The sequence below is a fragment of the Osmerus mordax genome, chromosome 6, assembly GCF_038355195.1.
Source record: "Osmerus mordax isolate fOsmMor3 chromosome 6, fOsmMor3.pri, whole genome shotgun sequence".
Lineage (NCBI taxonomy): Eukaryota > Metazoa > Chordata > Actinopteri > Osmeriformes > Osmeridae > Osmerus > Osmerus mordax.
Genome location: NC_090055.1, coordinates 18,497,812 through 18,520,161, shown reverse-complemented (window position 1 = coordinate 18,520,161; position 22,350 = coordinate 18,497,812). Strand labels below are relative to the sequence as shown.

Below are 22,350 nucleotides of genomic sequence, written 5' to 3'. Positions count from 1 at the left end.
TCCGGAACATACACGCACACACGCAGGCACACACGCAGAAACGCACACGCACATGGACAAACACACGCAAACACACACTCAGGAACTCACACTGATGAACACATGGACACACTAAGGAACACCCACACACAAATCCACCTGTACAATAACAACGCTAACATGGGCTGCAACACTGCACGCACGCACGCACACACACACACACACACGCACGCAGGAAAAGACAAAGATGTTTTCCTCGCAGACGCAAAGGAGAGGGACCACATTTGACGTGTCCCGCGCTCCCGGCACTTTGACAGAGCTGTCATCTTCTTCATTTGCCTCTGCCATGCGGCCCGTTTCGCCAAGCCAGTCTCCGCATGTCAGACACTCCATTTACAAATGTGCGACATGCTTTATGAACAAATCAAATGGTGGAAAATGCGCTTGGAAGCCTCCGAGGATGTCACACATTGGGGAATGTGACACGCGGCACGATGGCAAGTCACCCTCAGCACGCCGCGGAGAAAAATAAGAGGGCGCGGGAGAACGCCCATCGCCCCGACGTAATGACAAGCAGGAAATTGAAAAAGGAACAGACAGTGACCTTTTATTGCCTGTGTGTCAGCTTGCTTCCATCCCATGTTTTCCCCTGTGGTAGGAAGCTCATTACTGTACGACGCACAGCACTCCGCTGGGTGGCTTAGTGGGAGATGCAGTACGCATCGAGATGATGAATTTAAACAAGGACGAGAGTGTAGGTGTTCTTGAGTGGGTGTGTGTATGTGTATGTGGGTGTTCCTGTGTGATTATGTGTGTGTGTTTGTGTTTGTGTGTGTGTGATTCTGAGTGTGTGTGTGTTCCTAAGTGTGTGTGTATGTGGGAGTCTGTTCCTGAGTGTGTGTGTTTCTAAGTGTGTGTGTGTGTGTGTGTTTCTAAGTGTGTGTGTGTGTGTCTGTTTCTAAGTGTGTGTGTGTGTTTCTAAGTGTGTGTGTTTGTAAGTGTGTGTGTGTGTGTATGTGGGAGTCTGTTCCTGAGTGTGTGTGTGTGTGTGTGTGTTTATAAGTGTGTGTGTGTGTGTGTTGGTGGGAAATCTCTATGTGCGCATGTAGGATCTATTACTCATTAAATGGTCTATGAAGTAGATGGTTTTCTGTGTGGCTGTTCTCATGGAGAACATGTGCTTGCAAACTGCTGAACGCAAGACTAACATGTGAACAGAGGCAGTTTACATCCGTTCTGTAATCCCACCCTAATCTTTATAGATCTTCAGAAACATAAAGGAAGTATTTCCATACTTCTGGAAGGGAATAAACCAAAGGCATTTTGGCGTTTGCACTGAGCTTGACTGAGTTAGTCTTCTCTGATGGTGTGGACTGACCCTTGTGACGTTCTTGACCCGGAACAGGCGAGTGATGACATCATCGTCAGCCGACATGGACAGGAATTCGACCTCCATGGGTCCGTACTGCTGGATCCCAGGCTCGGGCCAGTACTGCACACACGGCTGGAGGGAGAGAGAGAGAGAGGTAAAGAGAGAGACAGAGAGACAGAGAGAGAAAGACAGAGAGTGAGAGAGTCAGAGAGAGAGACAGAGAGAGAGAGAGAGAGAGAGAGAGATAAAGAGAGAGGCAAAGAGAGAAAGAGAAGGAGAGAGAGAGAAAGGGAGACAGAGATAGAGAGAGGAGAGAGAGACAGAGAGAGAGAGAGAGAGAGAGAGAGAGAGAGAGAGTCAGAGAGAGAAAGACAGTGAGAGAGTCAGAGAAAGAGAGAGAGAGAGACAGAGAGAGGTAAAGAGAGAGGCAAAGAGAGAAAGAGAAGGAGAGGAAGAGAGAGAGAGACAGAGAGAGAGTCAGAGAGAGAAAGACAGAGAGTGAGAGAGTCAGAGAGAGAGAGAGAGAGAGAGAGAGAGAGAGAGAGAGAGAGAGAGAGAGGTAAAGAGAGAGGCAAAGAGAGAAAGAGAAGGAGAGGAAGAGAGAGAGAAAGGGAGACAGAGATAGAGAGAGGAGAGAGAGACAGAGAGAGAGAGAGACATAGAGAGAGAGCAACAAAAGAAAGAAAGAAAGAAAGAAAGAAAAGAAAAGAAAAGAGAGGAGGGAGGTTATTATTTGGGTCATGGTCAAATGACGAAAATCATCTCAATCCCAGTGTCTGCTGTTCTGTTGTTCTGACTGAAGAGAAACACTGTCACGCAGCAGGACAGGAAGAGAATGCGACTGGAATTAAAAGCCAGCCTATTTCCCACGTGGCTTCAAATGGGTCCAAAAATAAAAAGGTTGGGCCAGTTTGGAGAGGTGTTGGAACGCCTGGTTGAGAGCCAGATTCTAATGCATGATGAAACAATAAGAGATGGAGTGTTAAGAGAGAGGGAGAGGGAGAAAGAGAGACACTTAGACAGAGAGACAGACAGAGAAAGAGTGATGGAGACAGAGAGAGAGAGAGAGGGGCACTGAGGAGATTACAGTAAAGGAAGGAGGGAGAGAGAGAGGGAGGAGTGTGGGGGGAGGGGTAATGCCCTGTGACGAGAGTCTTCAGAGACTGAAGAGGTTTACCGTGGTGACATCGGGGCAGAGAGAGAGGGATAAATATTAATACTCTGAGCCGAGAGAGAAACGGAGGCGATAAAAAGAGTGAGAAAGGCGGGAAAGAGGCACAGAACTAATTCACCAGCACAGAAAAAATGAACCCCGTGAAGATACACACAATGAACAGAGAGAGAGAGGGATCCAGAGAGAGAGAGAGAGAGAGAGAGAGAGGGAGGGAGAGAGAGAGAGAGAGAGAGAGAGAGAGAGGGAGGGAGGGAGAGAGAGAGAGAGAGAGAGAGAGAGAGAGAGAGAGAGAGAGAGAGAGAGAGAGAGAGAGAGAGCTGAGACAACGAGAGGAAAGGAGATAGACGTACAGGGAGAGAGAAAAAGAGATGGATGGAGAGAGAGAAAGATACAGGGAGAGAAGGAGATTTAGAGAGAGACAAATACTGAGAGACAGACCGAGAGACAGAAAGAGAGAGAGAGAGAGAGCAAGGCAGAGAGCCAGACAACATTATACATGGAGAGGGCTGGCCAGAGAGAGAGAGCGAGAGAGAGAGAGAGACTGTCAGCTACCTACAAAGAGAAACATAGACTCCTAGCTGCAGGCTAGGACTCCTCTCTCTAGAGACAGGCCGTCGAGGAGAACCTGGAAGCCTGGGTGCTGCCTGCAGATCAATGTGGACCACAGATCAAAGAACGCGGGGCGAACTAGTGCCTCGCACGCCCCCCCCCCCCCTCGCCTAGCGACGGCGGGAGAACGGAGCCAAGGGACTAAAGCGTAATCTCCTCCTCGCAGCGGGCTCAGTCGCCTCTCCGAGGACTGGAAACGTGACTGACCGGACCAGCGCCGCCCAGGCGTGCCGGGGACTGAGGGCTGTGGTCGCGACTCACCCAGGCCGAGTTGGACTGGTTGAGCTGGTTGAGCATGACCACGGAGGTGCAGCCGTAGTCGTACACCAGCCTCCAGAAGTCTGCCGTGGTGCCGGGCAGGGGGTGGGGCGTTACCACGAAGGCGGCGGGCCGGTGGAAGCTGTCGGTGAGCGCGGCGTTGATGTAGTTGTTGCTCTCGCCCTCCGTGGTGACCAGGAAGGCCAGGGCGCGGTCGGGCGGCAGGACGTCCATGCTGCGGTTCTTCTCCCGGTTCCGGGGGAGCAGGGAGATGCTGCACTCCTCCACGTCCAGGTGGGGGGTCACCGAGTTCAGGGTCTGGGGGGAGGAGGAAGCGGGGCAGGGGAGGGCGGGGGTGGGTGGGTGAGGAGGGAGGGAGGGAGGGAGAGAAAAGAGAAATGAAAGAGAAGGAGGGGGAGAGGAGGAGGAGGAGAATGCGGAGAGGGCGAGAGGAGGAGAGAGAAGAGAGATGAGACGAGGACAGTATGAAGATTTAATAGAGGGGAGATTTAGGAGATGAAGGAGATGAGGCGAGGGGAGGGGGAACACGTTTGGGGAGGGGAGAAAAGGGGGGGGGGGAGAAAAGAAGGAGAGAGTGTGTTACATAAAATCCTATTCCGGAATGATCCTAATTTACTTTAAGGGCGAGTCCCAGCTCACTTATCACATATTTAACCGGTGATTCACAGGGAAGGATATAAGTGAATACATCTTTGGCTACAGGCACACATAGTGAACGTTTTAAACTTCAACAATACAACACTTCCGAAGAGAATCCTGTGCACCTATTCCGTTTGATGAGCATCGCGTGTGTCCGGCCCTAATCACGTCAGACTTTATGAAAAGAGTATTTGGATCATTAATGCATCCGCATCAATAATCCATATGGCCAGCGCCGATGCAGGAGCTACTGGCTCCACTAGCTCTACTGCAGCCAAGTACAGTCAACTGATGCCAAGCTGCACCAAACGCCGGGAAGTGGGAGAGACGATTTTCATACCCGATCAAAGGCGAAACCACGTGACGTTTTCATTACCAACAACTAAGGACCTGATATAAGAGAACCCCCCCCCCCTCCAAGCCTGAGCAATAAATCATAGTAATGAATCCGGCCTAACTCCTCCCATGGAGTGTATGAAGATAAAACACAATATGGAGTTGAAGGGAAGTGGAGGGCCTATTTCCAGTAGGGCTTTGAAATGCTAAACCCCCTCCCCCCCCCCTCCCGAATCGATGAGGAGAAGCCAGATCTGTTGACAGAGAGCTGGAGGAGGAGGGCGATGAGGGGGAGCCCTGCCTGGGGAGACTCTGTCCTAATCACCATCTAATAAAGCGTTTTGCCGTGGTCGCGCGACGCAAGGGAAGCGACGTGAATGCCAATCGCACGCCATCAAAGGTGGAGGGTCTGCGGGGGTTGCCTTTCCCATTTCATTTGGCCGATGTGCGGAAATAACAACATATAGACCCACCCACCCACGCTAACTCACGCTCGTTCACGCTCACCCACGCTCAGCCGCGCTCCCTCACGCTCCGACACATTTGCAATCCATTTATCTTGGCATCCACAGCCAACTCTGACACACGTGGCGAATCGCAGCGTTTTCCCACTTGGGCACAGAGCGATCGGTCTGGATCATTCCCCTGTCTGTCACGACACGCTCACACCAGCTCAGAGATTGGACTGATCGGAGTAACATCATGGGCCAATCATAGCCTCTCTCCGCACTGTGAAAACCCAGCTTCTGGTCCAGGTGATACCAGGTTACACAGACCCAGCCCTACCCTGAGTCCAGGCACCCGCAGAGGTCAGCCTTCGACAAATCCATGATACCTGACCCAGTGGGACCTCATTATTTTATGCTGGAGGTGTTGCTGGTCTTTTGGCCTTGTGTCGCCTTCAGCCAGTGGGGTCTTTGAGAAGAAATTGTGTTTTCTTCCCAGCGAGCAGCCGTGTTCTGTCCTGTCCCCACGAGCAACTGACCTGGAACTCTTCCCTCAGCTGGGAGGAGTTGCTCTGCGAGTCCACCCGCAGCATGTCCTTGTAGGTGAGGGCAAACTCGTTCACCAAGATGGCCGTCTCCCCGCAGAGGCATTTTATTTTGTTTTTTTTTTTGGTGTTGTTTTTTTTTTTTTCCTATTTGGTTTTTGTTGGTTCTTCGTTCACCAAGATGGCCGTCTCCCCGCAGAGGCATGCTTCCAGGATGGCGTCGTGGATGAAGATGTACTGCTCCTGCAGAACAGATGGAGGAGTGGGAGGAGAAGTAGAGAGGGAGGAGGAGGAGGGGGAGATAGGGGGAGGTGGAAAAGGAGGGAGGGAGGAGAAGTAGAGAGGGAGGGAGGAGGAGGGGGAGATAGGGGGAGGTGGAAAAGGAGGGAGGGAGGAGAAGTAGAGAGGGAGGGAGGAGGAGGGGGAGATAGGGGGAGGTGGAAAAGGAGGGAGGGAGGAGAAGTAGAGAGGGAGGGAGGAGGAGGGGGAGATAGGGGGAGGTGGAAAAGGAGGGAGGGAGGAGAAGTAGTGAGGGAGGGAGGAGGAGGGGGAGATAGGGGGAAGTGGAAAAGGAGGGAGGGAGGAGGAGAAGTACAGAGGGAGGGAGGAGAATAAGGAGAGATGGAGGAGAAGGAGGAGCGAGGGAGGGAGAGAGGGAGAGAAAGAGAAAGGGAGGATACGCAAGACAGAGGGAGGAGAAGAACGCAAAAGAGGTCGAGGAGAAGAAAAGGAAGTAAGAAAGATTGAGGGAGGATAAGAAAGAGACAAATCGAGAAAGTAAAGGAAGAAGAAAAGGTAAGAGAAGGAGAGAAGGAGAGAAGGCAGGATGTAATGCATGCACAAAGTTAGCAGGGCAACGTAGGAAAAGTCTTATAACCTGCCATCAGATGAATTAAACATGAGCTATAATACATAGTGCACTAGAGAGCGGTGAAAAAGAGAATAAATAACTCTAAATAAACAAACACTTGCAGAGTATATTTAATTACAGCACCTTTGCAAATAACGACAAATGCAATAAACAGCTAAATCAATATTGGATTTACATAATAGGATTTGGATATGCAAATAACATCACATCTGAAGAACAACACACGACTACAAAACTCATTGAGACGTGTTAGCTGCAGATTCTCCCACCACCTCATCCTGAGAGGAAGTGACCGCTAGGCGCCAGCCCTCAGACCTCGTCCTGCTCTCAGTCAGAGAAGAAGTCACCGCCAGCCCTCAGTCGCGACGAGCCAACCAAGAAACTCGACTGTGTTGCCAGTTCGTGCCTAGCACCCCCTCACACTCTCGGGTTGCCAGGTTTGTGGAGCCGAGCTCTCACCTCAGTCTGGATCATGTTGATGCGTCGGGAGCAGAGGGTTTTGACGCAGTTGTAGATGTCCACCACGCCCTCACACTCGGCCATGTCGAGCATGACGTCCAGCACGATGTAGCAGCCCGTCCGCCCCGCCCCCACACTGACAGGGGGGAGACAGGATGTCACCTGGAGCCAGCTGGCAACACTTGTAACCACTCGAGCCAGCTCTCTTTTTACCTTCTTTATTTACTCTCAGACAAATTTGACCGTCAAAGACGAAAGGCATCAACTGAGTTTGAAAAGGGAGGGAAGACAGCGAGATGGGATGACAGTGAGATGGGATGATTATGAGATGGGATGACAGCGAGAGGGGATGACAGTGAGAGGGAATGATTATGAGAGGGGATGATTATGAGAGGGGATGACAGTGAGAGGGAATGATTATGAGATGGGATGACAGTGAGAGGGGATGTCAGTGAGAGGGAATGATTATGAGAGGGGATGATTATGAGAGGGGATGACAGTGAGAGGGAATGATTATGAGAGGGGATGACAGTGTGAGGGGATGATTATGAGAGGGGATTAGAGTGAGATGGGATGACAGCGAGAGGGGATGATTATGAGAGGGATGACAGTGAGAGGGAATGATTATGAGAGGGGATTAGAGTGAGATGGGATGACAGTAAGAGGGGACGGTTATGAGAGTGGATGACAGTGAGAGGGGATGACAGTGAGAGGGAATGATTATGAGAGGGGATTAGAGTGAGATGGGATGACAGCGAGAGGGGATGATTATGAGAGGGGATGACAGTGAGAGGGAATGATTATGAGAGGGGATTAGAGTGAGATGGGATGACAGTAAGAGGGGACGGTTATGAGAGTGGATGACAGTGAGAGGGGATGACAGCGAGAGGGGTTGGGTGGTGAGGTGGTCAGTACTGTACCTGCAGTGGACCACCACAGGGCCAGCGTCGGGGGGCGTGGAGGCCTTGACCCTGCGGATGAAGGCCAACAGGCCGGTGGCGTGGTAGGGCACGCCGTGCTCCGGCCAGGACGTGAAGTGGAACTGACGCACCTCGTGCTTGGCTGAGTAGCCTCTCTGTGGAAACACACCCTCACATCATTCGTGACATCATACATGACATCATCTGCTGGTGACATCATCTGCTAGTGACATCAGCAGCTCTGGGGTTTCATCCATGCTGCTCTATAAGGGATTTTTATGGTTTTAGGTGGGTCCTATTGCCTGCCTGTTACGGGCCTGTGGAACTTGGGGTTTGGTGGATGACTAGGTCCTCCTGGATACACTCCTGTGAGGGGGTTGTGTGTGCTAGCAATAGCTGTAGTGTGGCGCACGCATACACACACACACACACATGGACAACACACGCATACTGAGACACACACACACGCTCACCCACACAAACATATCCAAGGCAGGCAGGCAGTATTCATTGTTAGTGAGCTCAGGGGCAGACCATTTCCTCCTCCAGGCAGCGATGACATACTAAAGGGACGAACAGCTAAGGCTTGAAGCAAAAATATATAAAAAAGACTGAGGCGCAGCGAAAAACAAACTGTCAACATCCTCCGAAATTCCGCCTATTTGAATAAGTGGAGCGGCGCGCTCCCGCAGTGAGCGGCGCTGACGGCGAGGCGATAATGCAACGTTTGTGCCCCTGTCAGTCTCCGGTGAGGTTTCTCAGCGGAGGCCCCTGGAGCCGCGCTGGACTGACAGGGGGGGGGGTCCTGACAGGGGGGGGGGGGGGGTTCCGCTGGGAGCGGAGCAGCTTCAAACAGCAGCCAGAGCCCTGGCTGTCTGGGGGGAAGCTGGGGATGTTTAGTAACAACCAGTCTTAATCCCTCTCCATGGTAGGAGTTTAGCCCGGTTGGCTTGAATAACACGGTCTATGAATATACTGTGTGTCGGCCAGTCTACTTAAGTACGGCATTTCATAACTTCACTTGGAGACTCGCTTTCCTGTTTTGCTCCTGTTTCTTTTACTCAGCGGTGAGGACTCAAGAAGGAGTTGCAGCAGGCACAGGTGCGTGACTCCTGCGTTTTCCTGTTGTCCTGTCGCCAGGTGTGGACTCACCCTCTCCAGGGCGAACGTTCGGACGGTGTATTCAGCCAGGCTCTCGGTCTTCAGCAAGGTGATCTTGATGTCTCCGTACATCTCGCTGTCGTCCGGCCAGTATTTACAGCACTTGACCTGGTCCGGGGAACACACGCACGCACGCACACGGACAACATGTTCCTATCAGTGTACAAAAATGACATCTACTGTAAACACATGTACACAGAGTAAGTAAAAGTGTTGTACTGTTAGGGCGAGTTAGGGGGAGAGGATGGTAGAGGACACAATCAATCCAGAAGCCAGGATGTAGTAAACAACTTGCTCTTCTGTACAATGACTCATCTGGTTGATAAGGGCCATATGGAAGAAACCATAATAGGCATGATGGAGAACATATCAGGCGCTACCACTGCAATCTTTTTACCAGCAATCTCAGACACAAAGAAGGGCATTTTTTTCACTTAGGACAGGTGTTATTTGGATCCAACCAACAAACAACTCGGGCCTAATTTGCTGATTGTACCTCGAGTTGCATTGTTGGGGGAAGAAGCAAAGTGAAGTGGCTGCGGATGGTACTGATGGAAAAATGGTGTCAATTAATAGGAGCCCGGACGCCTGTGACGCTCCTGAGGAGAACGGCAGGACACATACTGCCTCTGATTGCACTCGTTTGTACGGAGGCCCGGAAAATCACAGCCCTCCACGCACAACGGATGTGCAGACAGGTGCGATGCTGATATGAATGGGGCACTGCGAATTGCGAGGATGGTGGCTGGATGTGGCGTGGGGGGGGGGGGGGGGGGGGAGGGAGAGGGGGGGAGGGAGCGGGAGGGGAGGGGGGTGGGGGAGAGGGAGGGGGCGCTACTCACCCTGCCCACCTCGACCAGCTTCGTGATCATGACAATGCTGAAACAGTTCTCTTGCCACACCATCCTCCAGAAGTCATACACTGTCTCCTGCTTCGGACCTGGAGGAGGAGGGGGGGGGTGCGTAGAGGGAGAGGGGGAGCCAGGGGGGAGAGTTGGGGTTAAGATGAGAGGGGGGAGGTGGAGGGAGAGAGGGAGGGGTAGTGAGGGTTGAGGGGGAGAGAGACCAGGGGGGGACAACGGGAAGAACCAACATGAGGGCCAAAACCAAGACGACGGCACCACGACAGAGAACAGGCGTTCCCGACGAGACACACTGTACCCCAGCCGGAGAAGGCAGCAGGCTCATCCCCAGTCCCCTCAGAAGCTGCACCCCGCCACACAGGGTGTGAGCTGACAGCCGTCAACACACACTGACAACGACAACAGCGAAGGTGACGATGATGAGGAGGAGGATGAAAGGCCCTGAAGAGCAGCTCTGATTTCAGAAGGACACATTTAGAATGGAAAGACTTCAGAAGTCTCAGGCGCAAGCTCTTAAGTCAGAAAGAGCTGCAGTCAGTCTCCTCGCTCGCTCTCTCTCGCGCGCGCGCGCGCGTGTGTCTGTGCGAGAGAGAGAGAGAGAGAGAGAGAGAGAGAGAGAGAGAGAGAGTGTTCTGAGAGAGAACTCGATGAAAGATCCAGAGATGAGCAGACCTTGGGTGACTTTGCTCCGCGAGCTCCCTGGGGAATGGGAGATCTTCAGCAGAACAATACTCGCCGGTGGAAGAAGGTTTAATTGACGCTAGACACACATACAAACATTCGCGCTCTCACACACACACACTCAAACACACAGACCTTGCAAGCACCCACACATGCACACAGACAAAATCACACACGCACACACACAGACCAAGCACCCACACATGCACACAGACAATATCACACACGCACACACACACACACACAAACACAGACCAAGCACCCACACATGCACACAGACAAAACCACACATGCACACACACATGCACGTTGACGTACACACCCCCTGAACACACACTGACAACATCTACACACGCAGGCTGTCCATCAAAACTGTGGCTGTGAATTTGAGTGACAGAAAATTAACCTCATCCTATCATGCGGGGTGAACAGGTGTAATTAATGTGTTTAATTATTAATCTCCTTCTATGATTAATTCAGTGGCATCAATCACGTGGCCCTTGTGGATGGGTGGTCACATGGGCAGTGACCTTTTGATTGGTCGAGGAGACAGGTTCGTCTACATGACTGCGACGAGGCGCAAAAGTGTGGGGCGGTTCATTGGGTGGGTCATCCTCAATTTATCACCCACTGACAAGAAAGAAGCACCCGCCTACCACACACACACACACACACACACACACACACACACCCGAGTCCAGCCATGCCGGGATACTCACCCTGAGTGGCAATGAAGTGGTTGGATCGATGGTAGCCCTGAAAGAGAGAAGAGGGGTAGAGGGATGACATGCTGAGTAAGCCATCTGCGCCTCAGGCACAGCCTAAAGGAAAGTATCTTCTCTTTCTTTCTTCCTCTCTCTCTCTCTCTCTCTCTCTCTCTCTCTCTCTCTCTCTCTCTCTCTCTCTCTCTCTCTCTCTCTCTCACACACACACACCGTCTGTCTCTCTCTCTTCCTATCTTCCTTCCTTCCCCTCCCTCCCTCTCTCTCACTTCCTACATCGCCTCTCTGTTTTTCTCTCTCACCCCTTCCGTCTCTCTTTCGACTGGCATCTTTCATTCCGTACATTACTGTCACATTTCCTGAGCCGGATGTTAGCACCTTGCCCAGATGGACAGTTAACCCTCTGACACCGGGGCTGAGCTGCTGGTGTCTGAGTGGTTTGTTGAAAAGCAGCCCCGAGTAACCAGACGAGCTCTACCTGTCTCAGCCAAGAAACCAAGAAACAGGATGACAATGGAGCCTGAAGCAATTTCACCTCATTCAACGCATCCAATTTGCTCATCAAACTGAAGCTTTTCATCAATCTAAAGAGCCTTTTAGCCTCGTTATATGATTTTATTTTTTTATTTTTTTAATATAAAATAAAAATGATTTTTATTAAAAGCCACACTGTGATTCTGCTCATTACTTTAGGTTGTTTATTTTGGTCCATCAAAGATTAATCCATACAGTATCAGCCTGTCATCAGATCCGCCTTCACTGCCATCCTGCTAGCGTCAAATAATAACTCAAATACTAAGCCTGAATGGAGGGTTCCAGAAAACACAGGGCACAAAGTCACATTAGTATGTTTGCAGATTTCTGAGCAGATTGGAAGTGGGCTGAGGTGCCAAAAATAATGATATATAATATGCTACATCAAATAATAGACGGAGGTGTTTCATGCTTTTAAATGGCAGATGGAGGTGTGCCACATACACCGCAGGAGAGAGATGGGCGCAGGGAATGATGCACAATGAGTTGGAAGAGGAGAGATCAGACTGCCTACCAGGTAACACGGTGTAAATACACCGTTTTAATCCTACCTACCTACCCCTCCCCATCCTCCACCTCCACCCCCCATTCACCTCCACCCTCCTCCTCCACCTACCTCAACCCCCCCCCCCCCCCCATTCACCTCCACCTCTCCCCACTCTGCTCCACCACCTTTGACATCCACCCCTACCCTCCTCCTCTACACCCCACCACCCCCAAGACTACCTGTCATATGCTATGTTTCAGAGGCCGTTAAAACTCTCAATATTCCATGAACTACAGTGAAATACTGCCAAGACAGCCCCAGCATTCAGCCAAACACAATTACTCCTCTCCTGGATCGGAGTAGATATCCAACATCATTAAGCCTATCAAACTCCGCCCCACTCCTGGATCAGAGTACATCTCCAACATCATTAAGCCTATCAAACTTAGCCTGACCCCTCACCGGCCATGACAGGCCAATCAGAAGTGTGGACAAACAGAGAAGAGCCGTTGAGACACATCGACTCCTCACTGTCCGTTTCAATAACAGATCCTCTTCGTAGGCTGGAGAAGTCCTCGTAATGGGTTGCGACGGCAGTAGGCAGATTTCTAAGTGGAGGCACAGCCAATCAGACACGGCGTAGAGATGTAACGTGAAAATGGAGATGGATGGCTATCACCGAGGGAACCGCTACCCACAGTACACCTGTCCTGCGTCTCGTCCTCTTCCCGGCAGTTACCATGGCAACGGTGACCTCCCTGCCCTCTTGCGAGCGGCCAGTGAAAATACGACCAGAGGGAACTTGTCACACTGACTCGGAGTGAAGAGGAAGACTGATCCAGGCTTCTAGGAAGACTGGCGATGTGCAGAGTATGCACACTAGAGTCTACGATGGCTGTCCCAACATTCTATTGGCCGAGCGGTGTTTGGCATATGAGATCAACAACCACTTCGAGTGACTCTACATGAAAACGTTGTTTGATCATTTTCGGTACCCTACAACGCGTTGCCGGACCGTATCCGTGGTGACCGTATCTATGTGTCACATGCTCCCCCTACAGAGGTCCAGGGTGACACAGCGATGTGCTCCCAGCCCTACACGTGAGACCCCCCCCCCCCCCCCCCCCCCTGGGAGGATAGCCTGGGTCGGATCCAAGCCCAGAGAGAGGCTGCATGTCTGGGAGCGGGGAGATAGATGCGTGGCGGGCAGGGAGGAAGGATCAGAGAGGGAGAGGGGAGGGAGGGCAGGCAGAAGAAGGAGCAGTGAAGTACTTACTTCCCTGTTAATCCGTATCTACAGGGTCCAAAGTCGAGGAGGAAGGAGAGGAAGTAGAAAAACAAGAGATAGAGGCCAGTTAATGAAAGAAGCGTCAGTCAACTACGGCAACATCAACCCTTACAATGTACAAGAGTTGAACCTTTCAGGGGGGTTGTGTGTGTGTGTGTGTCTGTGTGTGTGTCACTGTGTGTGTGTGTGTGTGTGTGTGTGGGCATGTTTACACGTGTGCGCTGGCGTATGTGTGTGCATTAGCATGCAGGGGCGTTCATGTGTGCATGTGCCTTGGCATGTGCAAGCCTCCTCGGGGAAGCTCTCTCTGCTAACAAGGTCTGGCTGTCACGTGGCCCGTACTCCAGGCCTGTTTGACGGGGGCGCGGTGGCGAAACAGCGCTCTCAAGACACACCACCGTGCTAGCACAGCTACTGTACCGCACACATCCCAGCTACACACACACAGCCACACGACCGGGAGTCCGGCTCAACAGGTGGGGAAATGCTAAACTGAGCTAAAAGCTTACACTTTGACACCAAACAGATTACAGATGAAGGGAGAGAGAGAGAAGAAGAAAAAAGAAAGAAAGAAGAAAAAAGAGTCTCCATTTAACCTCCGATGGCTCTCCAAATGTACTCCCACGGATGAGGAGCGGTATTTATCATCGCTTTCCAGAGCCAGACTTGTCATGGGCCGACATCGCTTACAACGACACCACGTTGGGTACTGAGTGGCACATTCCTAATGAAGCCTAGCCTCCTGTGCCCTGCACTTTAATGGAGGAGAGCTGACAGCGGTAGCAGTCACAGGACAGCCTGGGTGGAGTGCTCTGCCATGCTAATGAACTCTCTAAAAGCCGCCCAAACCGTCCACTTTCCCAAACAGGGGCCAGAGTACATAAATAATCAAAATCAAAACAAAAAACGAGCCCTTCCCCGCTGACACGTGTGTCTTACAACTAAAGAAGCGGTCGATCTCCCCCCACCCCCACCCCCCACCCTTTCGGTCAGCAGGTTAACACCCCCCCCCCACCCCCCCTCTGTTGTCGATGCAGATGAGAACAGGCACGTTGGGTGGGTTGTCGTGACACACACAGGAGATATGCGCTGTACAGAGACTGCGAGTGAGGGACTGGTGAGTTGTGAGGGATGTTCCTGAGGATGTGCGCTCCCCCCCGACGGCGCAGGCGAGCGTTGAACCTGGACAGCTAGCGGTGGCCGTCGGGGGATTGGATAGCACCGAGCACTTCGATTTAATTGAGGAGGATTTGGGGCATCTCTCAGACAAGCTTTTTTTTCCCCCCCCCGGACTTGGAATTAAATGTATTTATCGTCTATTAATAAAAGCAATGGCAGGGGAGGGGTGAGGGGGGGGGGGTGTGAAGCCAGTGACTGTCATAGCATCTGGTTAAACACTGGAAGGAAGAGATATTGGATTGGCTGAGGTGACTGGACAGGTTGATTCCAGAAAGAAGGGGATTGGTTGAGGGGGTTGATTCCAGGAAGAACTTCTGCCAGGTAAATGTGGGCCAGCGGATTGGCTAACTTACGGCAGCACAGACAGTAAAATGTACCGTGTTTTCACAGAGAGAGGGGGTTAAGCACTAAGCAGTTGGCAGAGACAGCAGGGGCAGGGGGGGGGGGGGCGTACGAGGGGAGGGGAGATAGGGAGGGGGGCAGGGGGCAGACTCACGTCTATGTAGTTGGCGTTGATGTAGTCCGAGTTGGGGTCTCCCAGCAGGGGGTGGAGTTTCACCCTGTGGCGGTCGTCTGAAATACATATGACTTGTCAGCTTCAGAAGAGTATTTGACATTTACTTGATTATTTAGCTTTTGTCAAAGAGACGTACAAATACTGCACACAGAAAACACAGCAGAAGATCAAGGATCAGATGTGCATATTCATTCGAATCAGGTGTGTTGGAAGAGGGAAACATCTCAAACATGCAGGGCAGGGGGTCCCTAGGGCCAGGATTGAGACAGGCTGGTGTATACTGGAGTCACTAAACCCCCCTCACAATGTGACTCATTCGACCCCATCTGTGTGCTGAGATCTGGTGTTATTAACACACAGGAAACGCGTCCAGAAATGAAGCCCTGATGCAGCCCCGAACCCTGGCTCACGTCTCCACGGGTGACTTACAGCCCATTAAGGTGTCATGTCTGCCTTTGGTTTTGTCCTTCTTCTTGGTGCAGTCCCAGCCGTCGAAGAAGCTCTGCGGAGACGAGAAGAAGAACATTGACGTTAGGAGTCACAGGGAACGTCGACCTTCACAAGGGAGAAGTCAGCTGCATTTTCAAGTGTGAGTCTCCAGTTCCGAGTGCCATACAGAGCATGATGTTGAACAACTCCAAATCCAATCTCTGAAAGACCCGGTGTAGCCTCCATCCCCGCCACACCTGCCTGGAGGTCTGGAGGTCCACGACGAGCTCTCGGCATCTCGTTGGCTAGGTGACCCGTGTCCTCAGAGCCCCACCTCGCTAACGAGCCACATCTCTCTCACATCTCTCTCACATCTCTCTCCCTCCTCTCCACCCCCACCATCCACTCCCTAGCCCCACCATCCACCCCCTACCCCCACCCCATCCTCCGCCCCGCACCCTCCGCCCCCTACCCCCACCCTCCGCCTCCTACCCCCACCCTCCAGCCCCTACCCCCACCCTCCGCCCTCCAGCCCCTACCCCCTGACCAGCAGTGTTGCCAATTTAACGACTTTGTTTGCGAGATTCGTTGACTTTTCACCTTCCCTGGTGTAAACAAATCTACTGACTAGCAACAAATCTAGTGACGTTCCGCTACTTTGACAATCTCTGGTTTTGTTGTTGAGCAGCAGCAAAATAACCTTTTACTGATTTGTGAACGACAACTCGTTTGGCTTTCTTAGAGTTTTAGCACTCCCAATATTTAAAGACTTCGGCAAATACATCTGTAATTTATATACTTAGTACATCTACAGATCTAAAGGTTGAGTCAATACGTGACGTCATCATGTAATCTAGTGACTTTTAGCGACATTTCAGAGAGCCAATAGCGAATTCCAGTGAGATTTACTTTGGCAACACGACAGTCACTTCCACACATCCAACCACGCCCCCAGCCCCAGCCCTAGCCTCACCCCCACCCCCAGCCTCACACCCAGCCACAGCCACAGCCTCACCCCCACCCCCAGCCTCTACCCCAGCCCCAGCCCCTGCTTCCAGCCCAGGGTGGGTCCTCTTCGGTCTCCCTTCCCCCCGGGACCCCTGCCCCAGTCTGCCCTCTATGGGTGTCAGAGCACCAGGGGAGGGTGGTGCAACTCTGGCCAAGCCTGCATGCTGAGCAGAGGATTACAGCACAGCTCTCCCTCCAAAGAGACAGGAACCAGCCAAATCCTGCTGGGATGACACTCCTCTTCTCCTCTCTCCTCCACCCCTCTTCCCCTCTGTATCTCTCTCTCTCTCTCTCTCTCTCTTTTGTCTCTTTTCTTCTGTCACTGTCTTCATTTCCCATTCTCTTTTTGCTCATTATTTTTATCCATTGCTCTCTCTCTCTCTCTCTCTCTCTCTCTCTCTCACTTCTCTTCAGGTGCTCTATCCTTTCATCTATCCACTCTCTCCCACGCTCTTCAGTTCTCTCCGCTCCCCTCATCTCCATCCCCTCTCTCCCTTTTCTCACACTCCCTCCTCTTCCTCCTCTACTTCGCCCTCGCCGGTTTTACTCCGCACCCTCCTCCTCTTCCTCTTCCTCTTTCTCCCTCCTCTCCCTCCTATTTGTCTCTTTCCTCACTTTCCCTCCTCTGCCTCGTCCTCCCTCTTCCTCCTCTCCATCCTCTTCCTCACTCCCTCTCCCTCCTCTCCTTCTCGTTGAAAGAGTTTAATTTCCATTCCAGGCACAAAGTGAGGGATGAGGGCGTGGGGGATGACAGAGAGAGAGAGAGAGCCATGGATGATTAATTAGACACTCTCTTCAGTGGGGTGGGTTGGTTAAGAGGATCACGTAAAAGGAGGAATAAAATAAGATGAAAGAAATCCAGAGACAGTTAAGCACAGTTTGAGCCGTGACTCTCGCTTGGAGCGACGATGACTAAAACTTGCGACACTTGTTTGAGGACATTACATGTGGTCTCCCACTGGTGTGTATCGGGGCCTGTTTATCTGGCCGCTATTCATCAGTCAAATAAAAGCACCAGTTGCATCCTAAGATGACCCCAAAGCCTGTTATCTTTGGGGGGGAAATGGACGTATTTGGAAAAATATCTCTACACAGATATAAATCATATATGCTGTTCCTAATATCTGCTACTATGTGCTATAAGCCCACACCCCCCTCCAGGTTGGAGAGCTTTAATGATGGACTCTCCTGTGTATCTGTCTCTAAGTGACTGCACTTGGACGACGGTGCCAGCGACCATCACAGTCAATGCCGTCACCAAACCCACACAGGTCTCTCACCATCACACTGCGAAGACCAGATCGATATCTTGCAGAACATTGGCTTTCCACAGGGAAATAAGAGAGGACCCCTGTCAGAAGCTGATAGTTCTCATCTTTTTCCACTGTCATTGACCCAAAAAAAACACACACCAACACCCCACACATGCACGAAGAAGCAGAACGACAACCCGGAGAGCTGTATATTGATTTTGGGAGCGGAGTGTTTCTCGCCCTTGAGGGACAGCTTAATGAGGATGGGAGCAGGATTCAGGAGGTGGAGCCGTGAAGCGAGTTGTTCTCCCCAGTTCCCCGACGTGATAGAACACAGCGGGTAGAGACAGGGGCGGAGCCGCTCCCTGGAGCCCCTCCCCCAGTTCGCCCCCCCTCCCCCCTTAGCCCGTACCCTATCCCAGTTCCCCGACGTGATAGAACACAGCGGGTAGAGACAGGGGCGGAGCCGCTCCCTGGAGCCCCTCCCCCTGTCCGCCCCCCCTTAGCCCGTACCCTATCTATGGTACGGGCTCTCGTCGTGTCTCCTTCCCTCACGCCTCATCCCCTTCCATCTTCCCTCCTTCCTCCCTCCTCTTCCACTAGACACTCCCTTCCTCCCTCCTCACTGACCCCTGTCATCTCATCCTGCTCTCTCACCCCTCCCTCCCCCTCTCCTCCCTCCTCCGGACCCCTCTCCCTCCTCTCTGGGCAGGGTCTTCTCTCCAGGGGTCCCCCAGCCCAATGGACCCCAGGAGAGAGGGGACCTCACCAGGCCAGCTTCTCTGACAGGGGGCCTCTCTGGGCTCCGACATGGAGGATTTCTTCATTGCCTCAGAGACCGTGTGGTCCAAATGCATGGCAACCCCGCTGATTGCGTTCAGCAGGAGGTGAGTGGGGCGCTCTGGGAACACTACGTTTTCTAAGCAAAAGTAGGAACATTGTGACCGTGCTGTTTGTAATCATCTTCACTTTAACAGTCCCGCTCTCATGATCCTGTACAACAGGGGTAGCCAACCCTGGTCCTCAGGTGCCGCTGTCCTGCATGTTTTAGATGTTTCCCTGCTCCAGCGCACCTGATTCAAATGAATAGGTTGTTATCAAGCTCTGTGGAAGCCGGGTAACGACCATTCATTTGAATCAGGTGCGCTGGAGCAGGGAAACATCTAAAACATGCAGGACAGCGGCACCTGAGGACCAGGGTTGCCTACCCCTGTTGTACAGCATTAGATGCCTTCCCCCCAGAGACTTTAGTTAGCAGCAGTGAAGTTGACTTGGAGACACTGTGTGATGTACTCTACTGTCTGTATTAACTCCTCCCACTCTCTCACGACATAACTGTGTACTAACTCCTCCCACTCTCTCACGACATAACTGTGTACTAACTCCTCCCACTCTCTCACGACATAAATGTGTACTAACTCCTCCCACTGTCATAACATACTGTGTACTAACTCCTCCCACTCTCATGACATACTGTGTACTAACTCCTCCCATTCTCATGACATACCTGTGTACTAACTCCTCCCACTGTCATAACACACTAACTCCTGCCACTGTCATAACATACTGTGTACTAACTCCTCCCACCCTCACGATGTTCTGTGTACGAACCCCACGCCCGCTTTCACATCACGCCGTGTCCTCCAGTACCCCCTCCTCACCCCCTCCTCACCTCGTACTCCTGCTTGAAGCCCCTCCCCCCGCCTCACCTCGTACTCCTGCTTGAAGCCCCTCCCCCCGCCTCACCTCGTACTCCTGCTTGAAGCCCCTCCCCCGCCTCACCTCGTACTCCTGCTTGAAGCCCCTCCCCCCGCCTCACCTCGTACTCCTGCTTGAAGCCCCTCCCCCCGCCTCACCTCGTACTCCTGCTTGAAGCCGTAGCCCTCGGCCGTCTTCATCTGGTTGATGTGCTGCAGGAGGTCGGCCACGCGCACGGCGGGGTGCAGCTGGCCCGTGTGATAGGGCGAGCCCTTGCGCCCGCACTGGCGCCGAGGGGACCCCCCCAGCAGGCTGCTGGACTCGTTCACCGAGCTGCGGGGCTCACCTGGGGGACGGGAGGACCGGAGGCAGGGTGTCAGCGCCCTCCCCGTGGGGGGGGAACGACACCGCCCTCCCCCTGGGGGGAACGACACCGCCCTCCCCGTGGGGGGGAACGACACCGCCCTCCCCCTGGGGGGGAACGACACCGCCCTCCCCGTGGGGGGGAACGACACCGCCCTCCCCGTGGGGGGGAACGACACCGCCCTCCCCCTGGGGGGGAACGACACCGGCCCTCCCGTGGGGGGGAACGACACCGGCCCTCCCCCTGGGGGGGAACGACACCGCCCTCCCCGTGGGGGGGAACGACACCGCCCTCCCCCTGGGGGGGGAACGACACCGCCCTCCCGTGGGGGGGAACGACACCGCCCTCCCCCTGGGGGGAACGACACCGCCCTCCCCCTGGGGGGGAACGACACCGCCCTCCCCGTGGGGGGGGAACGACACCGCCCTCCCCGTGGGGGGGGAACGACACCGCCCTCCCCCTGGGGGGGGAACGACACCGCCCTCCCCCTGGGGGGGAACGACACCGCCCTCCCCCTGGGGGGGAACGACACCGCCCTCCCCGTGGGGGGGAACGACACCGCCCTCCCCGTGGGGGGGAACGACACCGCCCTCCCCCTGGGGGGGAACGACACCGCCCTCCCCGTGGGGGGGGAACGACACCGCCCTCCCCCTGGGGGGGAACGACACCGCCCTCCCCCTGGGGGGGAACGACACCGCCCTCCCCGTGGGGGGGAACGACACCGCCCTCCCCCCTGGGGGGGAACGACAACCGCCCTCCCCTGGGGGGGAACGACACCGCCCTCCCCCGTGGGGGGGAACGACACCGCCCTCCCCGTGGGGGGGAACGACACCGCCCCTCCCCGTGGGGGGGAACGACACCGCCCTCCCCGTGGGGGGGGAACGACACCGCCCTCCCCGTGGGGGGGAACGACACCGCCCTCCCCCTGGGGGGAACGACACCGCCCTCCCCGTGGGGGGGAACGACACCGCCCTCCCCCTGGGGGGGGAACGACACCGCCCTCCCCCTGGGGGGGAACGGACACCGCCCTCCCCGTGGGGGGGAACGACACCGCCCTCCCCCTGGGGGGGGAACGACACCGCCCTCCCCCTGGGGGGGAACGACACCGCCCTCCCCCTGGGGGGGAACGACACCGCCCTCCCCCTGGGGGGGAACGACACCGCCCTCCCCGTGGGGGGGAACGACACCGCCCTCCCCGTGGGGGGGAACGACACCGCCCTCCCCGTGGGGGGGGGAACGACACCGCCCTCCCCGTGGGGGGGGAAACGACACCGCCCTCCCCGTGGGGGGGAACGACACCGCCCTCCCCGTGGGGGGGAACGACACCGCCCTCCCCGTGGGGGGGAACGACACCGCCCTCCCCGTGGGGGGGAACGACACCCGCCCTCCCCGTGGGGGGGGAACGACACCGCCCTCCCCGTGGGGGGGGAACGACACCGCCCTCCCCGTGGGGGGGAACGACACCGCCCTCCACCCTGGGGGGAACGACACCGCCCTCCCCGTGGGGGGGAACGACACCGCCCTCCCCCTGGGGGGGGGAACGACACCGCCCTCCCCGTGGGGGGGAACGACACCGCCCTCCCCCTGGGGGGGAACGACACCGCCCTCCCCGTGGGGGGGGGGAACGACACCGCCCTCCCCCTGGGGGGGAACGACACCGCCCTCCCCGTGGGGGGGGGGAACGACACCGCCCTCCCCGTGGGGGGGAACGACACCGCCCTCCCCCTGGGGGGGAACGACACCGCCCTCCCCGTGGGGGGGAACGACACCGCCCTCCCCGTGGGGGGGGGGAACGACACCGCCCTCCCCCTGGGGGGGAACGACACCGCCCTCCCCCTGGGGGGAACGACACCGCCCTCCCCGTGGGGGGGGGACGACACCGCCCTCCCCGTGGGGGGGGGAACGACACCGCCCTCCCCCTGGGGGGGAACGACACCGCCCTCCCCGTGGGGGGGGAAACGACACCGCCCTCCCCGTGGGGGGGAACGACACCGCCCTCCCCCTGGGGGGGAACGACACCGCCCTCCCCGTGGGGGGGAACGACACCGCCCTCCCCCGTGGGGGGGGAACGACACCGCGTTCTGCCATGTGGTGGGTCAAAAGGGATCGTTCGCCAGCACCTGTCCGAGCTGGCACTGTCCCATGGCGGAATAACACCGCCATGTATTGATGTGCGTGGGTTTAATGATAGGTATCAACTACTAATCAACAACCGAAGCAGCTATTGATCCAGGAGTGAATAATTGATCTGTATGAACAGACAGGGGCTGGTGCTTTAGGTCCACATCAACTGGCGCCTTTTTAATGAGTTCTTGCTGCAAAAGCTGTAATAATAATATGTAAGCTGTAATAATGTTAATAACGTATTGCTGCCCTAGGCAGACAATAGAGGACCAAAGAAGAGCAGTGATATCAAACAGGAAGATTAGGACTACAGAAAACAAGAACATCTGAGATGAGGAGATGTTAAACATGTCATTAAGCAGGATCGATTTTCCTGGCAGACAATGTCATAGTCCCACAATAGTCTGCAGTTA

General features: G+C 54.5%; 1 protein-coding gene across 1 annotated transcript in view; it reads right to left on the bottom strand.

The window, feature by feature from the left end:
* ptprub (protein tyrosine phosphatase receptor type Ub) overlaps positions 1–22,350 on the bottom strand; it is a 141,025-nt gene that overhangs the window by 8,423 nt on the left and 110,252 nt on the right. The window contains 12 exon segments of the mRNA XM_067238126.1: positions 1,358–1,483; positions 3,396–3,710; positions 5,374–5,469; positions 5,557–5,622; positions 6,710–6,845; positions 7,630–7,784; positions 8,782–8,898; positions 9,633–9,730; positions 11,054–11,090; positions 15,041–15,117; positions 15,491–15,563; positions 19,608–19,795. Of these exon segments, the coding sequence (XP_067094227.1) occupies positions 1,358–1,483; positions 3,396–3,710; positions 5,374–5,469; positions 5,557–5,622; positions 6,710–6,845; positions 7,630–7,784; positions 8,782–8,898; positions 9,633–9,730; positions 11,054–11,090; positions 15,041–15,117; positions 15,491–15,563; positions 19,608–19,795 (1,484 nt within the window).